Source organism: Protobothrops mucrosquamatus, unplaced genomic scaffold, assembly GCF_001527695.2.
Source record: "Protobothrops mucrosquamatus isolate PMUCROS unplaced genomic scaffold, P.Mucros_1.0 scaffold225, whole genome shotgun sequence".
Lineage (NCBI taxonomy): Eukaryota > Metazoa > Chordata > Lepidosauria > Squamata > Viperidae > Protobothrops > Protobothrops mucrosquamatus.
The window spans coordinates 1,116,024-1,143,400 of record NW_015386576.1 but is presented as its reverse complement, the minus strand read 5'-3'; the positions used below and the strand labels follow the sequence as shown (position 1 = coordinate 1,143,400).

The window sequence follows — 27,377 nt, the reverse complement described above, 5'->3', positions numbered from 1 at the left end:
AGCAGGATCGGATCTGCTTAACCTACGATCCCGCTCTAAGCATTAGAGTCGCCCAGAAGAACAGACCCTTAAAGACATGGATTACGTTAAACCAATGTTTAATTGTGACATTTCAAATAATAGCTTAATGCACATAGACCAGGGGTAGGCAACCTCGGCTCTTTTATGACTCATGGACTTCAACTCCCTATGCTGACTCGGGAATTCTGGGAGTTGAAGTCCATGAGTCATAAAAGAGCCGAGGTTGCCTACCCCTGACATAGACTCATAAACCACAAATCAGAAAATCCGAGTTTGGAAGCCAAGACGAGTTATATTGAACCAGAATGCGTTTGGTTTTGGTCTAGGTAGGACTCTAGGAAGCCACGCCGAGGGTGCCTGATTGCTTGCCTGACGTCGGCGAAGTGAACCGAAACGAAACTCCGTCCGAACTGCCAGAACGAGGCCGGTCATGAGTCGAGCTGCCCCAACTGCGCGGACCGAGGGGAATGTTTAAAAAAGGGCCTCTCTTCATCTCGGCGATAAGGGAAGGGCTTCCATTATTTGGTACGCGTCGTCTGTGACGTAGTTCCGGCCTCTGCCGTGGAGGCTGAGGCCTATGTACAAGTGGGTCTGTGAGACTCTGCGTTCTTGGGTATTCGCGCCTGCCTCTTGTCACCGGGATGTGGAGCCTTCTTCTTTACCTCGACCGCGGAAGAGGCGGTATCACAGGTGAGAGCACGAAATCATCTCAGGGCTGTAGGCTAGTCCGGGCAATCGAAAAGCTTCCCGGAACAAGGTAAAGGCAAAATACTTCCATGATGCTGCTCTGAAGATTTTATAGACTTTGGCGTGAATCGAGAGAGACTCAACGTAAACGGGAAAGGATCTGAACGCCTCCTGCATGATAGCCCGAGCTAGAGTTAATAATAATAATAATAATAATAATAATAATAATAATAATAATAATAATAATAATAAATAATAGTAAAGTTGGAAGGGACCTTGAAGGTCATCTAGTCCAACCCCCTGCTCAGGCAGGAAACCCTATACCATTTCGGACAAATGGCTGTCCAGTCTCTTCTTAAAAACTTCCAGTGTTGGAGCATTCACCACTACTGGAGGAAGGTTGTTCCACTGGTTAATTGTTCTCACTGTCAGGAAGTTTCTCCTTAGTTCTAGATTGCTTCTCTCCTTGATTAGTTTCCACCCGTTGCTTCTTGTCCTGCCTTCAGGCGCTTTGGAAAATAGCTTGACTCCCTCTTCTTTGTGGCAACCCCTGAGATATTGGAACACTGCTATCATGTCCCCCCTCGTCCTTCTCTTCATTAAAGTTAAAGTGGGCATCACGTCAGCTCCCTTTAGCCTTGACTTGCTGGGTCTTCCCTTCCTCTCGACTCATTCACTTTTCCTTCATATATTTCTTTTGCAATTATTATTTATTTTTACCCCGCTTTCTTTAATTGTATAAATAACTCAAGGTGGCGAAAATACCTAATACTCTTCTCCCCCCCCCCCGCCTCCCAAGTCACCCAGCTGGCTTTGATGCCTGAGCCGGGACTACACCTTGCCAGTCTCCTGGTTTCTAGCCTGATGCCTTAATAATCACTAGACCAGGGCTCTTCAAACTTGGCCCTTTTATGGCTTGTGGACTTCAACTCCCAGAATTCCTCAGCCAGGCACGGTGGCTGAGGAATTCTGGGAGTTGAAGTCCACAAGCCATAAAAAAAGCCAAGTTTGAAGACCCCTGCACTAGACCAAACTGGTTCTTAGATCCTTATTAAATTCCCTCTTTGTGGATGGATTCACAGAATTGGAAAATTCTGGCGGGATGGTGAGGTCCCCAAAGAGAGGGTCTGGTAGCACCTTTTCCAGCTAACAATTTTATTAAAAGGTGTACATGTTTATAAGCTGCAACTCACTCCATCAAATGCATAGAGTTACTAAACTGAGGTAAGATTTAAATTGGGATGAGGTTGTGGGGAGAGGAGGGAAAGACATGTTTATGTGGATTCAGGATGGCCTCATCCCTGTGGAATATTCCACCACTGGAGAACTGCTCCCATCATTTTGGCCTCCCAGAGGGGTATTAAAACCTGGCTTGGAGCGCTCACCACTGGAAGTAGTTAACAGTGATAAGAGGATCTCTTCGTCTGTCCGTTGTCTCTTAATTTTGGATTTTATATAATTTTTTACATTTTAATCTGCAAGTTTTAATATATTCATTTGTTTTAATATTATAATATTTGTTTATTTTGAAGATTGTATAGGACTCTCCGTGACTCTGGAAGGCTTATAAAACAATAAAAAACCAATATTAAAAGAATAACAACTATAACTCCCAACCCCTCTGGTGACAACAAGAAAAAAAAATGAGCTACTTGATTGGCTCCGTCCCACTCTGGGTTCCCCAGGCCTATTGGCAAAACCAGATTTTCAGTGTCAAAGTTGGGGCCAGCCTAATCTCTGCAGAGAAGATAATCCAAAGGAAGGGGCCCACACGGAGAAATATATCGTACCTATTTTTCTATTCGTTTTATAATCTGTAAGCTGCCCAGAGTTAATTTATAGGGAAATGGCAGCATAAAGAATGAATGAATGAATGAATGAATGAATGAATACAGCATTTCAACTCCCAGGATATTATTGCCAATCTCAGAGCAAATATTTTGGAAAAAGTCATGTGATTTAAACATGCACATAATTCTTTTTGTTACAAAGTATTAATGAATCATTTTATGAATATCATAGATCATATAATGTCCCAGTTATTGATGTAGAGAATTTTTTAAAAATATGAGCATTTAATTTATAGTTATGTGAACCAGTTCTTTAGTCAGCACTACTGTTCCTTAAACAGATTTATTTTTTCTCCTTAGTTCTCAGTCCTATGTAGAAGAGCCTGATCAGGAGCAAGCAAAAAGACGAAAACTTGGTAATGTCTACTTTCTTTGATGTTTCTCATGACTGAAATATAACTTCATAAATATTTGAAAAGATTTTATTCTAAATTGTGATAATTAACAATTATGAAAACTGTTTTGACCTAAAAGTAAGAATGTTCAACTCATTAAACTTATTGCTGCCTAATCATCTTAGAAATGTTTCAAGTTCAAAACAATGCTGTTTCAAACTTAGGACATTTCCTGGGTGCTTGCAACAGTGCTATAGCACTTTTGGAAATATGTAAACAGTTTTGAACTCGAAACAGCTAATTTACTAACATCTAAAGCTATAAGGCTGCTTTACTGCAGGTAAGAAACGTTGGTATATAATCATAGGGAACTGATACATAATTTAATTAGAACAAAAAGAAAATTTATTAAAAATAATGTCCATATGGGGAGGTTGTCTTATCTGGTATATGGAAGTGGAACAGGGGGAGTAAAGTGTTGAATAAAGCAATATAATAAAAAGCCTGTTCTAAAACAGGCAAGTATCTGCTAGTCCAAATCCTTACTGAAGGACTTTTAACAATAAGTAGCAGCAGCCATTGCTCATGATTTAATTTTATAATGAATTTTTGAAGATTCCCACAGTTAGGATATTTTTTGTATAACTGTAGATGAGGTGGATTTAATAAAAAGATAGTAATCACTTCAGTATTTTGAATCATTTTGGGAATTTGGTGTTATATATGTACCATGAATGAATAAATAAAATGAATATCGCATTTGAACCAAGATAGAAAACAATTCCCCCCCCTAAACATTAGTACTTTCAATAGATTGTAGAATGTTAGAATAAAAGAACAGGAAGGGAATTTACTTTCATAAATACTGTATATCTCTTAAGTCAATACAATGTTTATAAACAGGAAAGTGTAAATGCTATCATATCAAATGCATCCTGCCAGTACAATAAGACAAGTCAATGACATCACCCTGTGTATGTTTTTGGGTCTCAAAGTTTGCTGCAGACATTGCTGGACCTACCTATGAATTTTGGCAAATGTAAGAATAATATTCAGAATAAAAAAATCATGCTGCATGAATTTTATTCCAAATATTCTTCTTACATTTGCCAAAGTTGAATCAAATGAACTCGGGAGTCATTTTGTTTATAAATATGATGTTTTGCTTTGAAGGTCAGCATTTCTGACTATAAGCTTAATACTTTTAACTTTTTCCAGATATTTTTGGTATATTCACTCAAGGAATTGTCAGTCTGATTAAGCTACCATCCCACTTAACAGCTAAATATTTTCAAGTTGGAGATCAATATGCTGAAACTACAAAAGAGGTTTGTGTGCCTTTTGAGAAGATAAAAATAAAGTGCAAACATTTTGTTTGCAAATTAAATCCTTGGGTCTGTGATCTTTTGTCTTCTGGAATAGCAACATGATTAAATTAGAGAGAGAACGGAATGTATCATTTCCAGAAGTTGGAAGCTATTCAAGCTAACATACATATTTTCTCCAGTACACCCCAGTCAAAATAGTTGGGCTGAGAAATAGAGGCCCAATGTCACCAAGTGAACTTCTGTATCTGGGAATTGATGTCAGCCTGTGTCCTCAGTCTTAGCGTTACTATCTTAACTACCTCTGCCATATTTCACAAGCAGCAAAGCAAACTCTGGGCAAAGGTATCTTCTTCTGTTTCCTCTTGCTTCTTCAGAATAAACAGAGAAAGCAAACAAGTACTCTTCTTGCTGATCCTTAAGACTGACTATAGAGCTGCTGAATGAATGCATGAGAAATGAACGCTAGTGAGTGGGAAAAAGCTTTCATTAAGAGTTGAACAGGAAAGCAACATTCTTCTATATGTAATGCTTTTTGGTGGCAGCTCAGAAAGTATTGGTCTACATTACTTAGGTAAAACAAGTGTGTTATTCTTCTAGAGAATGAATTAGTGGCTCTTAAGGGGAGAAGTCTCTGATGGCCCTGTTAATCACACCTATATAGTTTAAGACCACCAAGATTTTGTGGCTGAGGGCCTTTGTTCGTTTGACATAACTAGAGTAACACTAATGCAAATATTTTCAAGTTTTTTTCAAATGCTTCTGATGCCTTGGCTGATAAGCAGATGCAACCTAGCTGTGAGATGCAGATGTGTAACTTTGGTAAGTCAATAGATACTCTGGCTATATTTTAGATCCTGTTATTCTAATAAGTGTAATTATTTTTGTTTAGTGAAGTACTTAACTCATATATGGCATATTATAAATTGAAAAAAAATATGTTGATTTTGATTAAGAAGAAGCTCATGTTATAATTCCTTTAAATTAGTTTGTGCTATTATTTTACTTGCACTAAGATGTAATTTACTCTTATACATTGTAGGCCATTGCTTATAGGTATTGGGTCTACACTGAATATTCTTAAATAGTTACGGCCATTTCTTTTACCACTTCCTTCCCATATGTGCTTTGTATATATTGAGCTTTTCCAGTTCTTCCATGCTGTAGTATGTATCTCTTATATTTTTTGTTTTTAATCAGTTGATGAAAAGTGTTCTAGAATGCTGCAGTTTCCTTATAAGTCAATTGTTGGCAGTGGATTGCATCATATAAATATTCTTAGCCAATACATCTGCCAGTGAGGATGAGTTTTGCTATGTGTTTGATATGGCAAACTTGAATAATTCTTTGGAGTACAGCCATATAAGATTAAAATGAATACTGTTGTTTTGGAATTAGTTGTGATGAATCTGACTATCTTTTCCATAGATAAAAAAGCAAGTTATGGTACCTGTATTCATCCAGATGTAGCATCTGACTCTCGTATTCCAGTGACTTACATGAGGTAAAACCTTTAATTTTCTCTGGTGGCCAACAGACAATGAAATTCTTAGAATACAGGGCCATTACAGTACTCCCCTTTGGAGTTTTTCTCTTGTCTACTGTAACATAAATAATTAGTGTTGAACCTAGCATTGTACAAAAATGTGGCATATTACAAAATAATATGTCACATTTGTATTATGATGGCCATAGAGTTGGAAGGGTCCTTGGAGATCTTCTAGTCTAAACCCTGCTCAAGCAGGAGACCCTGTATCATTCTGGACAATTGGCTGTCTAATCTCTTCTTAACATCCTCCAGTAATGGAGCACTCACAACTTCTGCCGTTCTACTGATTAATTGTTTTTGTTGACAGGAAATTTGTCCTTAATTCTAAGTTGGTTCTCTCTTTATTAAGCTTCCATCCATTACTCCTTATCTTGCCCTCAGGTACTTTGGAAGAATAGGTTTATCCCCTCCTCTCTGGGACAGCCATTTAAATATTGGAAGACTGCTACCATGTCATCCCTAGTCCTTCTCGTCATCAGATTAGATATTCCCAGTTCCTGCAACTGTTCACCATACAGTTTAGCCTCTAGTCCCCTAATCATCTTTGTTGCTCTTCTCTGCACTCTTTCTAGAGTCTGAAGCTCTTTTGTATTATGATGGCTGAAATTGGACACAGTATTTCAAGTATGGACTTACTGGTGCCATTGGTATATTGCCAATAATATACCAGTGCCATTGGTATATTGCTAATAATATACTAGTATATCATTTCTTTCATTCCTGAAATTAGTATTGCAGTTTAGAAAACATTTTCTAACCAGCTACCTACATACTTACTTTCCATTGGGATTGATAGTAATCTCAAGCATTTTGCACTCGTTGCACTGCAACCTTGTTCTAATTTAACGTTAAAAGTGTGATGATTGTTTTAAAAATGAGAAGCAAAATAGACATTTCCTAATATACAGTCCTTCATGGAGGTGAATATTTTATTTGTTAAGTAGAACTTTGAGGAATAAAAGACTCAGAAGTCTTTACTAAGTTTCAGGAGGCAATGTTTTGTTTATACGCACGCACGCACATGCACACAGATATATTTTATATATTTGCCACTTTGGGTTGTTTGCAAAAATAATAAAAATTACTAAAAGAATATATATATTCTTTTGTATGACCCTTTAATCCCTTTTATCTGGAGGGGAGTCAGGGTGACTGAATGGAGCTGAGCATTTACTGGCCAGATGCCCTTCCTGATGCCTACATGGAGTTTGCAGCAGATATTTTCTCTTTACGCCCTGATAGAGAAGCTTCTGCCGCTGCCTAGAATTGAACTCTCAACCTTCCAAGTGGAAGGTGTGCATCTTCACCTCTAGGCCACCGTGCTACTTGGATATGGATGGATGCGTGTGTGTTTGTGTGTATGTGTGTACAAACAACCCAAGCGGTGAATATAGCCAATACATCTCCTATTTTCCCAATAACAACAACTCTGTGAGGTGGGCTGGATTGAGAGAGAGTGATTGGCCAGAGACACCCAGCTGGCTTTCATGGCTAAGGCAGGACTTGAACTCAGTCTCCTGCTTTCTACCCTGGTGCATTAACCACTAGATCAATGTGGCTTTATCCTCATCCTCAATGTAGGATGCAAGGAGAATTAATGCGTATTCTTACAAACATTGTTGAACATTGTACATGAGACATAAACTTGCCTTGCAGGAAGTTTTCATTTATCAATACAGATTAAATACTACAGGAAATTTGCTTCTAAATTATATAGAATTCAACTTCAACTCTTTATACATTTGGCTATTTAACATTATGTGAACTTAGAAAATAAATTGAATAATCAGGGAAATGTGTGAAATCTCAGGAAGGTGGGCTATAATTAATTATGCTTTCTCCGACATTTTTTTATGTGCAAAATACCAGTAGCTTGAATTATTGTGACTGAAATAATATAAATAAGAATAATTATTCTTTAGCAATCCTCAAATACGTACCTTTTTCAAAATGACATGTTGTTATCCAAATAGAAATGCAGATTTCAGCAGTGTACTTAATTTTGTTATTATTATTTTCTATCAGAGATGACTTTACTTCCAAAAACAGTAACAAGAAAAGTCATAATGTGCTTCAAGAGGATTTGCGGCCATGGAGGCATATTACCCGCAGACATTCATTAGAAGCTGCTTCTTTGGAGCCTGGAAGATATCTAAGGAAACCTCATTATACAGTGGAAGAGGCAAGTCTGCAGATATATAAAGTTGCATTTTAAATCATCCTTCATAGCAGATACATTATTACAAAATATTTGAATATGGAACTTGATTCAGTAACGCGAAAGCAGTTTGTTTCAGGCAGAATGTACGTTAAATTGATTGAATTATATTAAAATTTATAGTTTCTATGTTCAGTATAAGAATTGGAAGAATATATGTAATACTTATTCAGTGTAGAATTTTGATTGAAGTCAAGACACTTCCAAGCACCGATAAACTAATATTTCTTGCCATGACAAAGTATTTTGTACTTTGTTTTTCTTGGCTTTGGCCTCTCACTTTTGTAAGGGTGATTTTGGGCCACTCATTTTTGTAACTGATTTTGTGGGGGGGGGGGGGGGGGAGAGGGGTGTATGAGTATGTTCCAAGTGGCTCAATTGTTTGGATCTTTGAGAGAAGCTGCTGGCATTCTGTTCATGCCTAGCAGTGAATCCATAATTATATTGGCAGTATTAATACTGCGGTGCTTATTTAAAGAAATAGTCCAATTTAATCTTTTACATGTGTGGTTTTTTGTATACATATGTGCACAGACACACTAATGCAGGTACACTCAGATGTACATACATTTGCTAAATCTTTTTGATTAAGGCTAGTCTAGATGTTTGATACTTTCTTAACATATTAATTGCTTATTGCAACCAACTATGTCAAATTTATACAGCAATAAATATTTAGGAACTTTTAACAGTGTTGCCAATCAGTGTTAAATAATTTTTATTTTATTTATTTGTTACATTTATATACTTTTTATATCCACCTTTATTTTGCGTAATTCAAAGTGGCAGGTATAATGCTCACTCCGCCTATTTTCCCTGCACCAACAGTCTTGCAAAGTAGGCTAGACCAAAAGAGAACAACTTGCAGAAAATATTTTTTTTTGTTCTTGCTTAAGTAAATCGGTTACTACTTAATCAGATTTAGGCATTTATTTTCAGGACTCATAAGACAGTGCTTTTCCATTGGCTAGTGAACGATTACCTTTTTCCAATCTAGCCATTTGTTATTACAAATATTAACTATCTTTTTCTATTGATGCCTTGAACATCCATCATTAGTTCCCCTCATACAATAACTTCTGATAGGTGAGGACATTTAGTAGGTGCTGTCTGACTGGACAGGCAGAATCAATACAGAAATGATGGTGTCTTAGATGCCTAAGCCCTGGACCATATCAGCATTTTATAAATTGTACTCAGAAATACATTGCAATTCAGCTCCCAAAGTAGTGGTGTGACATAGCAGTATCATGACTAGTGAGCAAGGGCTTCTGCAGAGCAAATTATAGTACAGTGGTGGCAAACCTATGGCACGGGTGCCAGAGGCGGCACTCAGAGCCCTCTCTGTGGGCACTCGCACCGTCCTAGGCCTTCAGCTGGGTTTTATAAAACCTTTTCGCTTTAGGCCTCCGCCGCCTTATACAAAGAAAAATGTTCAATTAATCAATCAATTTCAACTTCTCGCGGGAAAAAAAGATCTCGCAAAGTTGGAATTGATTGATTGAACTTTTTAATCCCACCCAGTCTGCTGTTACCACCACAGCCACGCCCACCCAATGGGCCACATCCCCCCAATGGACCACACCCACCCGGCACCCGATGATGCATAAGTGGGTTTTGGGTTGCAGTTTGGGCACTTGGTCTCTAAAAGGTTCGCCATCACTGTTATAGTATTTTCAGACATGTATCCTCAGTGCAACTGGCATACCAGCCAAAGTTGAATAGAGACCTCCTGGCTTTGACTTCCTTGCTCCTCAAGCAGGAGCCATGAGTCCAAGAGAAACCCATCTGTAAGCTTGTTGTATCTGGGGAAGAAGCACAGTCCTCAAGAGTAAAATACATTACAGTCCTAGCATTAATACCAACTGTATCTTCTTTGAATTGATTCCCAGCTTTTTTTCCCCCAGCCAGACTCTTGACAGTTACCAGACCTTAGGACAGGACTTTTGTATCCATCATTGGGCTTTGGTAGTAATGTATCACTACAGGGTTGTTGTCCTGACTCCCATTTTCCCCACAACAAGAGGATAAGGATAGTTTAGTTCCATACACCCAAGTCTCTTTACGAACAGCCATTGCAATTTCCATCCCATGCCCAAGTCTGCAGATAGATAACCTGGATCCAAATAATCTGTTTCCTCCGAAACCCTCTGTAATTGTGGTCCCATTGACTACAGTATAGGCTAGATTCAGTTCTCAGTCCTCTCCCTAGCCTCGCCAACTAGCCAGAGAGCCCATCTACAGGTGGCAGAGTTGAGATTAGAGACATCTCTGTTCACTTCCTCAACATTCAGGGGCTCAAGCTAATCAAGATTTCAAGTCATCCCCTCTGTCATCCTAATATATTCCCTCTATTCAATGTCTAGGTTGAAGTGAATGCAAGCAGTTTTATTCAAGAAATGTTAGACAATCACAATTTATAATAATGGATTCTTCTGGCCCATCCCTCCCTTTAAAGGGCCTGGGGCATTCCAACTAGTGCAGTTGACTGATATTCTACAGATTCAGTGAAAGATCAGAAGCAACTCAGCTCCAGTGCCTTTATCAGCTCAGCATAGGCCTGAATTTGACATCATACCCATATCTCTTTCCATTTCTTATTTTTCCATTAACATCAGTCCAGATATATCTTTGCTTACTTAATTTCCTAGGGCTCTTTGGAAAAACAAGGACCTGCACAGGATCAGTGGCTGGGAGAAACTGCTTAGAGATAATCCTGTCTGATGGCTTGGTTGCCTCTGTGTGTCAGAGATTAAAACAGGATTCAACATACAGTATATGTCCTCCCGATTTCTAGGAAAACCCCAAATATTGTCTGAAACCATTACAGTTCCGTAAGACTTCTGAAGGGACCATCTGAACAAGTCTTTCCTTCTTGCTGAGACTGGTGGCTCTAGTTCAGTGGTTTTCAACCTGTGGGTCGGGACCCCATTTGGGGTCGATTGACCATTTCATGGGGGTCGCCAAGCAAGGCTGTCCGCCATTTTTTCCCCCTTTTCCGGCGGGTGCCTTACCTCCCTTGGGCTGGGCCAGCTGGTGGTCGGCCTGCTCCGTCTCTGCCGCTTGCCAGCTACGCCTCGGCTGGCGCAGGGGGCGGAACCACGCATGTGCGGTGCTCCCGGGCAGGGAAAGTCCTCGACTTACGACTGGTTGGGTAGTCCTTGACTTACGACCGGTTTAGTCCTCGACTTACGACCGGTTTAGTCCTCGACGTACGACCGGATTAGTCCTCGACTTACGACCGGTTGGGGTCACGGCATTAAAAAGGTTGAGAACCACTGCTCTAGTTCACCATCAGGAGAAAGTAAACATTACTAGAAAGTTCAATCCTATCTCATCTGCTGCAGGAGAAAGGCCAGATCTACTGGGTAGCTAGTAAAGTAGGTTGGCCAGTGATGACATGGTTGTTGTGGCTGTCAAAAGTTTTTGAGCTTCCTTCAAATCCAGGAGGAGATTAAAATTGCCAGTATCAGCAGTCTGACGGAATCCATAATCACTCCTACAATAAGATCCAACAGCTTGGGAAGAGATACTGTCATGTAGTTGGGGAAGCAGTAGAACAGCAGCAACCTCAGTTTGCCTCTTTGGTCCTGCCTCACAATCCTAACATCATATCTGCTAAACCTGAAGAATAGTGTTTATCACAATGCCAAAGGTCTTCAGGTACATGCCAGCTCCTCTGCCTTGGAGTTGGGACTGATGCCAAGTGCAGAACTTTGCTGAAGGAATCTCAGGAAGGGGGAGCTTTCATTCATCCAGCTAGGTCTCAGAAACACATGCTACTTTGTCTTCTCATCTACAATCATGTCTTAGACAGGGAGACCCCCATTCAAAAACAGCAGCTTGAGGCTGGAGTGTCTAGCAATCGGGTTGCCTGGTTCCTGCATTGACATTGGTGGGTAGGAAGTAGATAAAATGATTCCCCCTGTTTTATAGAATGAAATCTCAAGCACAGTACAAAAGGGCATGCTTAAAATATGAATTTTAAGTATCAAGTTTATTATGCTCTTAAATATAAATAATTGTAATAATTGTTTTATCCTAGGGAGTTCAGAGACTGGAGCAAGAAAAATATAAAGAACTGCTTAAGCAAGGAAAAGAAAAGAGTCTTAAAATTCACTCTTCTGCTGCAGTAGCAAATTACCATAAGTAAGTTCTTGCAGAAAAATAATATTTAAAGTGAGGCAATGAAATAAACTAGTAAAGCAATTGGAATTTTGCATGCTGGATATTGAGAATTAGAAATACCATCCTAAACCATATGATGCAGTAGTATTTATTGGTTGCATTCATATTCCATTCTAAGCTTAATTCATAACTTAAATGATTTAGAATGCCCACTAGGGGTCCTGTTTTACCATTTCACTTCTCCATACATGTGGAAAAACAAGTCAGGATCATATTTAACCTGTTTCTATAAGAAGTGATCTCTGAACTGCAGATAAGTGTTTTTAAGCCAAATTTAAAGCTGTTATAAATTCAGACTTGTTTGCAATTATTACAATACATGTGATGTTAACCCAAATTAAAATGTGGAATATTGTTATCTATATAAAGGGTTTTATCTTTTAAATCTATGGCATACCTATAACCCAGGGGTGTCAAAACTGCTGGCCCGCGGCCCGGATGCATCATGGCGAAACCGTGCACACCCCATTGTCAGCAATGGAAAAAAAAGTCATGACATGTCATGATGTTACGAGTTTGACACCCCTGCTATAACCCTATTAATGATTAAATGCCAGTATTAAATCTGTTGATATACAATATATAAAATGTAGATTAAATTCAATATCATGCTTTACTGTCAATACTTTTTTCCTTAACAAAACATTAATTGTTTTGTTCTTTCAAATGCATTGAATAAAGTGTTCAGGATTATGCCACTGGATCCTTAAAGTTTGATCTCATCCCTTCATCTGAAATGCCAAGAAATGGTAAGTAATAATAGTGAATAAATGTATATAGCAGTGAAATAAGTTAAAATCTAAGTGGAATATTAAATGACGGATTGGAAACTTTCTAAAAATGTATAGTGAATGGTATATTTACCTTTGTACTTTAGTTATCAATATTTTTTATTTACAACCTTGCCTTGACATTTCATACTGGTAAACATTTGATATGTTATAATTCAGGGTCTGTCACTTGCCCTTGTTGGTTTATAAAAATGATCTCCAGTTGTTGTATCTTTAACCCCCTTTAAAAGTTCCCTTTTAAACTTCTGTTATGCATTTACCTTCATTTCTATATTTGAGTACATTAAAATGCATTATTATCTTAAAGTTATCTGTCCAGTGGATTAAGATAAACTAGAAACACAAGTTAAGATAGGCAAGAAAATGGTAAGTGAGCACCTGTCCAGCCTAGACGAGTTCAAATCACCAGCACTAGATGGATTACACCCCAAGGTTCTCAAGGAACTGTCAGATGTGATCTCAGAACCATTGAACTATATTTTTCAAAGATCCTGGAGCACTGACATTGCCTCTTTTGGGCTTCCTTTTTCATTTTGAATCTGGTCTGCAGTCCTGATGCTAGTACTGTAGGGACTAGCTATGAAGTTTATTACTTTTTATTTGGGAAAGAATAAGAAAGGAGGTATATTGCTTTTTATTTGAACTGTAGGCAAATTGATCTCACACTGATTTCAGCAGAAGCAGCAGAAAAAGAAAAACAAAACCCATAGAAGTGAGGAAAAGGTAGGAGGTAGCTGCACTGGGAAGAAGCTAGTATAGTGGGTGGAAGTGAGGCAAAAGGAAAAAGAAAATGGGCTTGAAAGAGAAGTCTTGTTTCTGAATAAGTAGCCCTTTTTAGCAAGGTCTGATCTTCAAGCATCCCAGGTTTTCAACAATAGTATCTGAAATCATGTGTACCTCCTGTCTATTTTTCCCCCCAGCAGGGTTCTTTTTTTCATTATCAGCAGATCAAACAAAATTGCTTCTTTTTATTGGAAATGAGTTACTGGTTTGCATCAAGAACTGAATTCTTCTTTGAAAAGCTTTCTTTTCTAGGCTAATTACTAAGAACTGAAAGAATACATCAGTAAAATGTGTGAGACAACCAATGCTCCTTTAAAATATCACCAATGTGTAGGGAGGCCAACTGAGTTACGTTTATTGTATCCTTTTTTTAAAGGAATCAAGAACTTTGGTCCCTTGGGCTCTAAAGATGATGTGAGCAGGTAAGTGAAAGTGCATTGATTTATAATTTGTGGTTTTAAGAGAGGATTAGAACCTAGAAAATATTTGTGCATCAGGTTTTGTTTTTGTCCTTTTCTCAGGAGTAGTGCCAATTAGCATTGTGTCATAAGTGGAAGAACAAAACACTCATATCTAAATAGTTATGTGCTACTGGGAGCATTTATTCTATATGTCATCTTTTGGAATCTATCTATGCCATGAGCCAGGAGCATTTGTGCTCTAGATGTTGAGAGTTTGGAAAAAATTCAGAGAAGAGCAACTAAGATGATCAAAAACCTGGAGACTAAAACATACAAAGAACGGCTGCAGGACTTGGGTTTGGCTAGTCTAAAGAAAAGAAGAAATAGGGGAGGCACGATAGCAGTATTCCAGTATTTGAGGGGCTGCCACAAAGAAGAGGGGGTCACGTTATTCACCAAAGCACCAGAGGGCAGGAGAAGAAACAATGGTTAGAAACTGATCAAAGAGAGAAGCAACCTGGAATTAAGGAGAAACTTCCTGACAGTGAGGACAATTAACCAGTGGAACAGCTTGCCTCCAGAAATCGTGGGCGCTCCATCACAGGAGTTTTTTAAGAAGAGGCTAGACAGTCACTTGTCTGAGATGGTATAGGTTCTCCTACTTGAACATGGGACTGGACTAGAAGACCTCCAAGGTCCCTTCCATATTCTACTCTACTCTACTCTACTCTACTCTACTCTACTCTACTCTACTCTACTCTACTCTACTGAGACATTCTGGCTCAGTGAAGCAAATTTGAAATTGGGTGTTACATATTAGTTTTAGTACATACTTAACAACATATAAAATTTGGAGAGACAAATTAAAATGAAAAGCTAGTTGATTTTTTTAATTTTGAAAATATAGTGGATGTATAGTTTTAAACATTTCATTTGATGATGCTGTTCTGGAACTTTTTCAATGAAACACAGATTAATTAGATATTTGTAAACTCTAGAGCTATCCTGTAGTACTATGACTTACACTGAGATCTCAGCTTTACCTGATTTCTGTTAATAGATAAAGAGATTCTGGCTAAACAAACAGCATGAAAACAATGTTCTGCGTTATACTTTTTGTGAACACATTGAAAGTATATAAAGTATTAGAATACATAACTAGTGGCACTTTAGTTGCATTGATTCCACCTAACATTTTCTGTCCCAGATAATCAGATCTGCACATCAACAGGCAAGTATTTATTTTGGCTCAGTCTTTCTTACAGAATTGCTTTAATCTATTGATATCTTTGGGCTCTCTCGCATGAACTATTTGCTTCTGATTATGCCATGATGTTTCATTGGATTAAATCCAGGGCTTTGTTTCAGCCAATTCAAAATACAGAATTCTTCTACTTTAGCCATTCTATTACTTGTTCTGTTTAGGATTATTGTTGTGTGGCGTGAGCCCAATTCATTTAAAATTCAACTCACAGACAGATACCCTGACATCTTCCTGTAGAATTGGCTAGTAAATTATATTGTTCCCTCAATGAATTCATTGTTCCCTCAATGAGAGCAAGGTCTCTGGATCCTGAAGCTGCAAAGCAGCTGCAACCATACCATTTCCACTGCTATGCTCCAAAGCTGGAGTTAAGTTCTTTTGTTGGAATGCAAGGTTTGATTCTCCCCTAATACCATGTTTCTCTTTAATGCATAAAACTTCTACTTTGAACTGGTCTGACCCTACTGCAGAATCAAGTTTTCATTGCAAAAGTCCTTTTCAAACTTAAAATGGGCAGCGATGTGCTTTCTGGTAGTAGCGATTTCCTCCTTGACACCCTCCTGTAAATTACTTTTGTTCAGTGTTTTGCGTATGGTAAATTTATGACTGCTGGCATCAGGCTACGGAGGAATGACCTGTAGATCCTTTGCTGTTAACCTGGCATTCTTTGCAGCCTTTTGGAACATTACATGCCTTGCTCTTGTGAATTTTGTTGGACAACTATTACTGGGAATTAATCACAATGTGCATTTTCTCCATTTTTACACTTTTCTATCGGACCGTTGACGGTAATTTTGTAAGCCTCCCATTCTGATGAGCATTGACAACTATTTTTCAAGTTCTGCGAGTCTCTCTTGATCGAAATATCATTCACTTTCACAAACCTGTGTCATGAAGAGCAGACTCAAAGAAAATGAGTATTGGCATAGTGTGTTCAGTAGATCATGACATGGTATTGTGGTTTGGTTTTTAACCAGAATCTCTTTATGTAATAAGATAGTCTACATGAAGGTCTCATCTCATTTATAGATCCTAGGGTTGCAGGATCACAGTTGGTTCGGATGTGTTAACAGACTTTCTCTCATCACTGTACTACAGATTTTAAATATTTAACCAAACTTTTAATCCTAGATCCTTTTTTACATGGCTGTAGTGATTTTATAATTCTTCAGCAATAACATTTTGTGTGAAAGGATGAGCCACTGAACAATGTATAATTTAGTTCTGCTTCATTCTTTGTATTCCACTATAATTGACATTTATTCTGTAGGATTACAGAATATTCTGTAGGTTATTCTGTAGGATTACATTAGCTTAGCAGGTATAAAATGCTTGTAAAATTCTTCCTGATAATAAAAGTGTTTCTTTCTACTTTTGTAATATTCCCAGTAACCTCTTTGTCTCCGTGTTTCTATCAGATCAATAATAATAGCAAAAAGAACAACAGAACATGAAAAGGTATTCAAACAGAAAAAAGAGGTGAGATGCACTCTTTATTGTGACACTTTTGTCTTTTTTTTTTTAAATTTTATTAATAATTATTTTGGAATTCAATTAAAATTTTAGCCAACATAATGTCATTAAAATAATTACAAGAAATGAAATGCATTACAATGAAGCTGTTTAGAATGCCGTCATTAATTTTTCAAATACCATTCAGAACAGTCTTCTGAAAATTTTCAACCAAGCATTATTTTCCTTGCATTTCAGAACCTTAACTTTTCCTTTTCAATCCTTTTCCTAACAATATTAATAACGAGCACATAGAATAGAAAGCTCACAGTCTCAAATCTCCTGTGTCAGAATGCCTCTGGGTTTTCTCATCCTGGTTCTATCTTCTGCTTTAGGGTAGTGGCTTGATAAATCCTGTTGCTATTACCTTCTAAAGTAGCATCATTGGTATCCTAGCCCTTACCGCTATCAGAAGGAGAGGGCTATCACACCCCGTGCTGTGGTAAATATACAAAAAAACAAGCACTTTTCTCCCTCCTTGGGAAATAGAGCAATGTCACCAGAGATTTTTTTTAAAAATCAAACTTACTTAAAAACATAAAGAATCCTTCCTAATTTTAAATATTAAAATGCAAATATTAACTTCGAGAAAGACAAATTACAGAGCTCTCGAATCACAATGTTACTACTGAGAATGTAATTAAAAAGGAACTATTTTCCTCAAAATCCAGCACCTTAGACAAATTCCAAGATGCCAGTGGGCTGCTGTATAACGGGACAAGATAAAAGACTTCCAAATTAATGTTACTGGTTTGAAGAAAATCCTACAGAGGATTCCCCCCCCAGGAGCCCGGTTTAAATATATAGAAAAACAATTTGTTGTATAGAATTGTGTGGAGATGGCGTTGAAGAAGGAATTCAATTACTGTTATCTAAATATTAGCTTAGCCCAAATAGAGAGGATGGAATAAGAAAAAAAAATCAAGATTGCCCTAGCTTGATTCTGATTGGTATAAGAGAAGGGAGAGAGAATCTCTGTTAAGGTTTTAAGATTCTATTATTATACTCTATAATGGTAGAGTTCCATTTTTTTATTACCGGTATTTCTTTAAAATTGTTATGGCCACCTACTTGAACAGATTCTGGGCCACTTACAAAATCCTAAAAACAGTTTAAAACATAAAAAGGACAACTCAGGCTAAAACAACCATAACAACAACAAAAAACTACAACAAGGCCTCCACAAACTTGTTAACCCCACATCTTAAAGCCCTTCCTACACCCCAGGAAAGAGGGCACTGTCCATATCTCTGAGGGAGATGCAGGGTTTGTGATAGCAATGTCATACTTTCCTAGTCCTGCAAGATCACATTGTTTAATAGAGAGGGCCTATAGCACACTCATTGTCTCAAGGATGGGCTGGGATAATCTGAGGGAGGGAGGGGATTGTTGTTTAAAATCTCTTAACCACACTTGAGTAACTTTTGTGAACTTCTTGAACCATTTGTCAATCTTAATAAATTAAGATTTAAATACTTGGCATAATGTTATAGCCAGGTATGTGTTTACTTCTAAGGAACATCTTGGAGTCTGACAACTTTTTTAGTTCTGACTAGTAAAATGGTTAGATGCCATGTTGTTGTTTTATCTCCAATACAACAGATTAATATTGTAATATACACTGCACTAATAAAGTGTTCTCCTGCTTTTCATGTAGAAGTATATTATTTTATCTGGACATGGATAGTCTGCATTGTTAATTGTATAACGTAGAGTAAAAACCAGAATGATGGTTGTGTTTCTTTTAATGACTTACTGAAATTGTTCAGATTTTTTTGTAACAGATCTGAGTGTATTTTTTAGGATTCTATGCCAAACCAGCTGGAACTGTACAGTCAGGAACCATTCTAGGAAATTGGTTGTATAGGTTCAGGGTGGTTTAAAATGTATGTTGCTGAAGGGTGGGGAGGGATGGGAGTGGGGAAGAAAAGGAAACAAATAGGAGACTATAGCTCAGTGACATGAATTTCATTATTTGCAGGTATAAGATTTAAGTTCAGTCCCTGATGAATTCCAGTTCACATCAGTTCAAATATGATGTGGATGATCATGACTTAGACGCCTAGAATGTTACTGTTGGAATAGGTAATACTGGACTTGATGAACAGTCTGTTATGAGGTAGTTTCCTGTGTTCGGCTCTGCTAAAACCTTCCATGCTGTTGCCTGCAGTACTAAATAAGCAATTGCAAGCCCCAAACCTGAGGATTTCATTATGTGTCAAGAGAGCTGGGCATATTCCAAGAGTGAGAAAAGGAAAAAGTAAACCCTTCAACTTTTTTTTTTTCTTGAGAGTTAACCTCATGGTGCAGGGGAAGAGTCAAGCAGTTTTTTTATATCTCGTGTCTCAATCTCAGAGAACCATAAACTCGTTACTTCTCCCCCTCCCTTTTTAAAGTTTAGTTTATAAGCTAAAACTCTTACAAGCCTCAGGAGTTCACTGCGTAAAAAGATAAGGGATTTCCTAGTTGGTTGTTTTATAAAGAAGCTTTTGATGGGATTCTTTGTCTTTTGAAGGATTCCTTTCCGTGAACAATCCAATTGCAGAGTTTGATTTTGCATTTTCTTTTTTCCATTTTCTTTAGAACTCAATGCAGCCTTTGATGGGAAATGATCTATCAGAAGAAGTATCACTTAGATTAAGCCTGGTCCAGAAAGAATCGTCATACAGAAGACGTTCTCTGGTTGAAATAAGAGAAAAGTATCTAAGTTTGGAAAAGGCTACAGAGTGCTTTCCTGAGTTTACAGAGGTAGGCATTAAAGGACTAAGTTTATCTGAAATTAGCTCCAGATATTTTCTGTTTTTATTGTCCCCAGTATAGAAATGTAACTTATTTCAAGAAATAGTCATTCAAATGAGATTATATCCAAACTGTTATTTTCAGTATAAAGTATGCTAGAAGTAAGATATTTGTATTCACTTTTTTCTTTACAAGATAAAACAAAACCTGAATATGTTGTTTCTATCCTCACTTCACTTCCTCAAAATGTGTAAGTTTAGTTTTAATGTTAACTGTTTATGACCTTCATAGTATAAAATGTTTTTCCAGGATATGGAAACAGAGATAGCAAATGCTCTGAGCTATGGTCAAGATGATGAAATTTTGACTAGTGCCTTCAAGCTGAATATTACACGAAGAGACATTCAAACGTTAAGAAACCAGCAGTGGCTCAATGACGTGGTAAAATAAATTTTCTCATTAGTAGCTAAAGTTTCATTAGTCCTTTGTTGTAGAAATAACTGTAATGACCTATTACAGGGTTGGAAAGCTTCTGATCTAGAGGCCTGAATTGCCTATCAGACCAGTATATCTGGCTTGCAAAATGTTGAGTGAGGTCATCTCAGTCTGTTTCTGCTTTTAATTTCCCTCATAAGAGACAGATGGAAAGGCAGCATAGTTCCACTTCATCAGCTTCATGACAGTTTGTCCAGTGTGCATCTTCTTCCTAAATAAGGAAAATGTGTGCCAAAAATGTGATTGTTTTTTTAAGCTTGTTTCATCACACCTTATTCAGGGCAGGTGGGAACTGGAACTGTCTTCTGGACTGGATCAGTTCCCTTTTTTGCCTTATTGAATTGTAACTTCCTGAGCCCTTTGTATGTCTTACATGAAGTCCTCATTTAGCAACCACAATTGGGATCAGCAACTTGATTATTAAGTGAAGCAGTTGTTAAATGGAACCGCAGCGATGCTTCTGATCTTACTTCAGTTTTTCTTTACAGGCCTCTGAAGGTCATAAATGTCAGGATTGGTCACAAGGTTACTTTTTCTCACTGTAAAATTACAAATTATTGCTGTACAAGGCAGTCATTAAATGAGGACTGCCTACACACTATTTCAAGTGTATTAATAAAAAGCAATTAATTCTCAGGGCTATTTTTCAGGAATAGAAATATTCCAGTAAAGGCTTTGCGGGAATATCTCTATAAAGATAGCCCTGAGAATTAATTGCATTTTATTAGTATATTAGAAGATATATATATATATGCATGTATACGTATCTCTGTGTGTGTTTCTTCCTCTTATCTTGTCTCTTCTCTTTGATATAGGTCATTAACTTCTATATGAATCTTCTGGTTGAGAGAAATAAAATGCCAGGATTTCCAGTACTTTATGCTTTTAGTACTTTCTTCTATTCCAAGCTAAGTTCTATGGGCTATAATGCAGTAAAAAGATGGACCAAAGAAGTTGACTTATTCCAACATGACATAATCTTGGTGCCTATTCATATCAGACTACATTGGGCATTAGTGGTAAATACATTTTAGCTTTTCTGAAATTCTTTGGGTGATGAGGATATAATGTGATGGTTGCCTGCCGGATTCTACTAAAATCTTCACTTTGTTGTAGATTATAGATTTGAGAAGAAAAACTATCAAATATTTTGATTCAATGGGACAAAATGGCATCAGGATCTGTATGAGATTATTGTAAGTAGATGTCTAATGGTACAAAAAATGTCCCCTTTTACTTTTTCTGTTAGATTGATAAAATGAACCATTACTTCTATTGATTGCTGTAAACTGGGTGGATATTTTTTACTTTTTATGTATTAAAAATACAGCATGCAAAACTTTATTACCTCTGAAGAGTGATGATCTTAATTCTTAGGAAAATGTTATCACTGTTTGTTATGGTTTTATTGAACAGACAATATCTGCAAGAGGAAAGTAAAGCAAAGAAAAACCTGGATATTAATGTTTCGTCTTGGATACTTTACAGTATGAAGCCTCATGTATGTGCAACTGTTGTGTTTTTCATTTCTACTGTGCATCTAAAAGTTTAGAAGTTCTAAACTTCTAAAATGGTCATTTCAACAAGATTCAATTATTAATTTAGGAATAAATGTTTTAGACTTCACACACACCCAATTTCCCTTCTATACTGATTTCAGTACTTCAGTGGTGACTTCTTCAAACCACAGCTTCCTTATTGCACATGAAATGGGTCTGTGGTTTAAAAAACAACAGCACTTCAGAGATAAGGGAAGATGTAATGGGTAAGAGAGGGTATTCAGGTCTGATTTGCTAAATCATAGATTCTTACCTAGGATTATTATATCCAGACCTGATTTAAGTGCAACATATAGATGCAGTGAAGTTCTATTTAAATGGACATTTGTGTAGTTTCTGAATCTCCAGCATAAACCTACATTTGTTTATTAAAAATAAAATGTCTTGTATTAGGTGAAAGCTTCTAAAATATCAAGTGATATTCCAGTCAGTGGTGATGTGGGTGGAGGGGAGAGATCCACATGAAGTTGCTGGGTGAGCTCATCTGTCACCATGGGGTGAGGTGTCATCAGTACGCTGAGGATTCCCAATTATTCATCTTTGCCTCTGGAAAATTAAGTGTTGCTGTATACATCTTATTTCGTTTCCTGGAGGCTATGAGAGTCTGGATGGGGAAAACAGACTTCAACTAAACCCTGGAAAAACTGAGTGGTTTGGGATTTGAGGGCCTGCCAGTTCCTGATTTATTCTATTTTTTGCTGCTGGATGGGATTGCATTGTCCCAGAGAGATTCCATGCGTAATCTCGGAGTCTTCCTGGACTCAGGAATTGTGCTTGAACAGCAGGTGTCAGTCATAGCAAGGAAAGTGTAGGAGAAGGACTGGCAGAACCAGGAGGAGGAATTAAAAGAGGGATCAGCTTAGAGTTGTTACATAGCCAGAAGTGAACTAACCCCCCTTGAATACCCTTGATTCTTATCTGACTCTAACCCTGACTGTTGAGAAGAATCCTGTGTATAGGCTTTTAACAAAAAATCAGCTAAACTGAATCTTCAAGTGCAGACGTGGTTTTTCAGACCAGACAGAAAGCCTTTGCACAACTTTATATTGTGTGCTGCTTGCACCAGTTCCAAGATCGGAGGCTCTGCTCACAATCACTCAGGCGCTAGTCACCTCCCAATTGGATTACTGTAATGCCCTCTTCATGGGGCTACCCTTGAGAGTATCCGGAAACTTAGCTGGTGCAAAATGCAGCAGTGCGGGGCATTAATGTGTATCTATTCAGCAATACAAGTTACACCTCTGCTCCATGTGCTGCATTAGTTATCAGTTTGTTCTGGGACCAATTAAAGGTGCTGGTTTTGACTTTTAAAGCCCTTCATGGCATAGTTTGGGTTATCTGAGGGATTGTCTCTCCCTGAATGTATCTGCCCATCCAACCAGATTCAGCAGAAGAGGCATGCTATGGGTCCTGTATGAGAGTTGCATTTGGTGAATGCCACTTGCTTTATGGAAATTCCCCTGAAATGACCTGGCTCTATCGCTGTTGAGTTTCCAGAAGTCCCTCAAAATCTGGTTATGCCATCAGGCCCAGAGATCCCAGGAGACCAATGAGATATTGAAGTGGCTCCATGGTTATTAACATCTGTTGTTCTCTCTTAGACTTGGGTTTTTCATTTTTTAATAATTGTTTTTATAGATTAATCGTTTTTAAGATTTATTGTATGATACCCAAAGTTACTTGATCATGATGTAGGTGGCCTGTAAATTTGAATGAATAAACATATATTATATTGTCCATCTTGAGGAATTTCCTGTTCCTTAAAGAACAGATTGTTATATAATTTTTTGAAATTGAGCAATCATTTTAGATGCCTGTTTAATTGATGATCTGTTATAGAATTCCTGCTCTTAGGTTTCAGTGATCTGTAATTTAAATAAAACAAGAAAACGTTAATAGGCTTTCCTGTACATTCCCTTTTCTCAATCTTAGGAAATTCCGCAGCAATTAAATGGCAGTGACTGTGGAATGTTTACTTGCAAATTTGCAGACTTTGTCACTAGGGATAAACCCATTGCATTTACACAGGTGAGTTGAAATACTTTAGGAAATAACTTTCTTGCTGCTCTATCTCTTGAGATATTTATTTGTTATTAGTGCTGTGATAGAAACAGTAGACTGATTATTATTATTATCCCCTGGAATAAGATGCTCATGCTTGGAATTACTGATTATTTTCAAGCATTTTTAGATGAAACTAATTGTCTGGATTCATCTTTGGATTAGTTTTTGGACAGAAACTATTTTGGCTTCCCTTATGTAAGAAGGAGATGGCAAATATCACCCAATTGGCTCTTTTGGATTTCACTGTGATTTTGATACCGGTAAACATGGTATCCTGAATCAACTATTACTTTTTTAAAAAATCTGTTGCCATGAAACTTTTGCTGACTTACAATCTTAATAAAATGTGCATAGTATAAATGATTTTATATAACAAGGGTAATTAAAACATGAATAAAATTATAAAGCAAGCCAGTTACAGTCTTAAAAAGTACTGTTTTAATAATTTCCTGAAGCCTAACAAAGTGGAAGCTGATCAGATTTCGGACAGCAGGCTATTCCACAGCATCAGCACCACCACATAAAAGCAGTGGCCTCTCAGAAAAGAGGAACCACTAATAGATTTTCTTGGGAGCTTTGTATTCAGCAAGTTGAAATTGAGTGGAGGATGCCTTTGAGATGCTTCAATATCAAAATTTGAAAGGCTCTAAAGGTGAAATCAGCACTTTGAATTGCATATAAGAATTGATTGGAAGCCAGTGAAGGTCCCAAAGCACAAATGTAATGTGTTCATATTGGCAAATACCTACTAAACACTATGTCGCTGTTCATGTTATTGGTATGTAGATTGATATTATCTGTTTTTCTTAATTTGAGAGGACAATAGGTGACCTGTATTGTACAAGACAACAGTTTAGATGAGGGCTAGAAACTAAAGCTTAATTTCTGTAGTAAGGAGGCAGTAATCTAAAGGTGATTAATTTGACTAGTTGAGTAGTGGTTAATCTGTTCTGGCAGTAGGAGAAGTTAAATTTCCTCCAAAATTCAAATGTGCAGCTTGGATTATTCCTGGATTCTATGTTATCACTGAAGGCACAAGATGTCTCAATGATTAAAAGCTCCAATTATCAGCTTTGGTTAATATACCAGTTGTAGCCCATATCTGGATAAGAGGGAACAAACTGATTTTCCAGTTGGATTATTGTAATGTGTTGTATGTAAGGATACCTCCTGAAAACAGTTTGGGATCTTCAGGTCCCAGAATAGAGGGACCTTTTAAAACGGTATTGATTGATACAACCATGAAATGCCAATACCTTAATAGTTGCACTGGCTTCCGGTCTTTTCCAAGCCCTATGCAAATATTGGCTTTGACTTTTATTGACTTGAGGCCAAAATCTAAATGATTGTCCCTTCCCTAGTGTCTTCTTAGAGTGAATGAACATTAGGGAGAGCTTTCTAAGCTAGGTTATGTATTCTGTGAATGCAGTCTCCAACGGAGTCTTGCTTAGTGCCCATATTTCAACAACTAGGCAAATAATTTCTCTTCTTCTAGATCAGGGGTAGGCAACCTTGGCTCTTTTATGACCCGTGGACTTCAACTCCCAGAATTCCTGAGTCAGCATGGCTCAGTTTGGAAACCTCTCCCTTTCCCCTCAGCATGGCTGGCTCAGGAATTCTGGGAGTTGAAGTCCACGAGTCATAAAAGAGCTAAGGTTGCCTACCCGTTCTAGATACTTAACAATTTAGACACAAGAAGTTATAGACTTAGAGCTTTACTAATTTTATGTCAAATAGCTATTTTATGACTTTTGTATTCTATATCCTGGGCTGGTGATTCTCATTTTTAATGATTATTTTATTTTGACTTCTAGTGCATGTGTGCTATGTCAGTTACTGAGAGAACATTTGTTATTAAGGAAAGCAAAAATAAAATAGATAGCATGTTTGCTAAATGAAAGTATGAAATATGTTAACGGAGTTTCTTTTTGCAGTTTCATATGCCTTATTATCGAAAAAAAATGGTATGGGAGATTCTTCATCAGCAGTTGCTATGATGCCAGACCACTGTTACGGTTTCATGTGCATAAAACACCATCTGAGTATACAGTTGACTTGTACCCATTTAAAGGCAAAGATTCAAAATACTCTCTTGGCTAAGCTCCATTCAGAGATGGGAGTTATCCAGAAGCTTTTTCTTGAAGCTTGCTTTCTTGAAATTTTCCTTCCAGGGAGAAAAAAAATATGAAGGCAAGAATCTGCAGAGTATTTTTAAGTAGAACGATGCTGAGTTTTTGGATGAATATGACCTACGTGACATATATATATATATATATATATAAATATTGCGATTTTCCAAAGAATACCAGGTCGTCTATGGTTTCAATGCCCTGATTGGATTCAAACTTAGTACTGCTTATAAGTAATGCAATTGTAGTTGTAGCTGATTTGTCCCATTAATTTTAACTGATCCACTCAAACCAAAATACAATTTGGACTCGCCCTTTGATTATAAGCAAAAAAGCATGCTTTTTGAGCTTTATTTTTGAAGTTTTATTGTATACTAATGTTGAGGCATTTGGTCTGGAAAACTATGGTTGGGACGACTGTATTTTGCAAGATATTGAAAGGAGTGTGCTTACCCATTGTATGTTCCTGAGTTTATATTTTCATAAAACTGGATCTTAGTGATGCTGAAAAATGGAAAATTCTGTTTGATTTGTAACAAATCCATTGTGAAAGCCCTAGGTGGGAATTATTCTTTATTTAAAAACTAAAATGTTGTATGAGAGTATTTATTTGTATTCTTGTATGTGTTGGACATGTATTGGAATTCCAAGCTAGTTTAACTAAAATGGAGATATCTAGTAAAAATGATATAAATTATGTGACTTTCATTGCCTTTTCTGTTTAGAAGTGAAATAAGTGTTTTTCAACTATGTTATTATATGCTGCAATGTAACAAGGGTGAGGCATAGCAAGATCAATGATTTTCTGTTTCAGAAAATGACAATCTTGATTCTTTCATTACTGTCAAGTTTTTTAGGCTAAATGTTAAGATTGTGCACAATGTTAGGCTGAGGCATAGAAAAACAAGCATTCTCATGCCGCATAAAGGAAGCTTTCTTCCAACAGCTTATCATGGAATTTAGCTAAAACAAATACTTACGAGCCCCCGTTATTTACTGTTTTCAGAGCCTAATCACAGCAACCTTTTAGTAAAATAATATAACCATAAATATTGCTGCTATCCATTGTTTTGCAAAGTAATATCACAGTTGCCCAGTTTTCTATTATTCTATGCATACTATTTCACTTAATTGCCTTATTATACAGTAGTGGACAATTAGCATTTGGAGTTAACATTGAAGCCCTGACTTCTGTTAAACAGAGATGACAATGCAGATAGGTTTACAGGAAGTAATTTTATTACAAAGTAAAGCTGTGTCCTGGGCAGAATTAAGTCTTTTACTGTAGAATACATCAGGAATGGAAACTGTGATGGTTTGTGGGCTCTTGGTAAAGATATATTCAAAGTTACATTAAAAAAACCTCTTTCTTATCTAGAAATAAGTTCTACTGGAGTGATTAGCACTTGCTGATCAGTGCTGAATTGTGCCAGCTCTTCCAGTATAGTTCAACTATCAATTTTACAT

General features: G+C 37.3%; 1 protein-coding gene across 2 annotated transcripts; it reads left to right on the top strand.

Annotated features, from left to right (window-relative positions):
• Positions 1-352: 352 nt before the first annotated feature.
• On the top strand, positions 353-26,604 carry SENP2 (SUMO specific peptidase 2). 2 transcript variants are annotated; one of them, XM_015814150.1, is made up of 17 exons: positions 353-711; positions 2,859-2,914; positions 4,112-4,221; positions 4,965-5,040; positions 5,647-5,722; positions 7,793-7,949; positions 12,031-12,134; positions 12,855-12,922; positions 14,124-14,169; positions 16,831-16,891; positions 19,508-19,672; positions 19,973-20,104; positions 20,974-21,177; positions 21,275-21,354; positions 21,575-21,659; positions 23,650-23,745; positions 25,716-26,604. In XM_015814150.1, the coding sequence occupies exons 1-17, from the start codon at positions 599-601 to the stop codon at positions 25,776-25,778; spliced, it is 1,692 nt and encodes a 563-aa protein (XP_015669636.1). In that variant the 5' UTR covers positions 353-598; the 3' UTR covers positions 25,779-26,604. The 2 variants fall into 2 exon arrangements, 1 of the variants encoding a protein (XP_015669636.1); XR_001548843.1 differs by lacking the exon at positions 21,575-21,659.
• Positions 26,605-27,377: the final 773 nt, after the last annotated feature.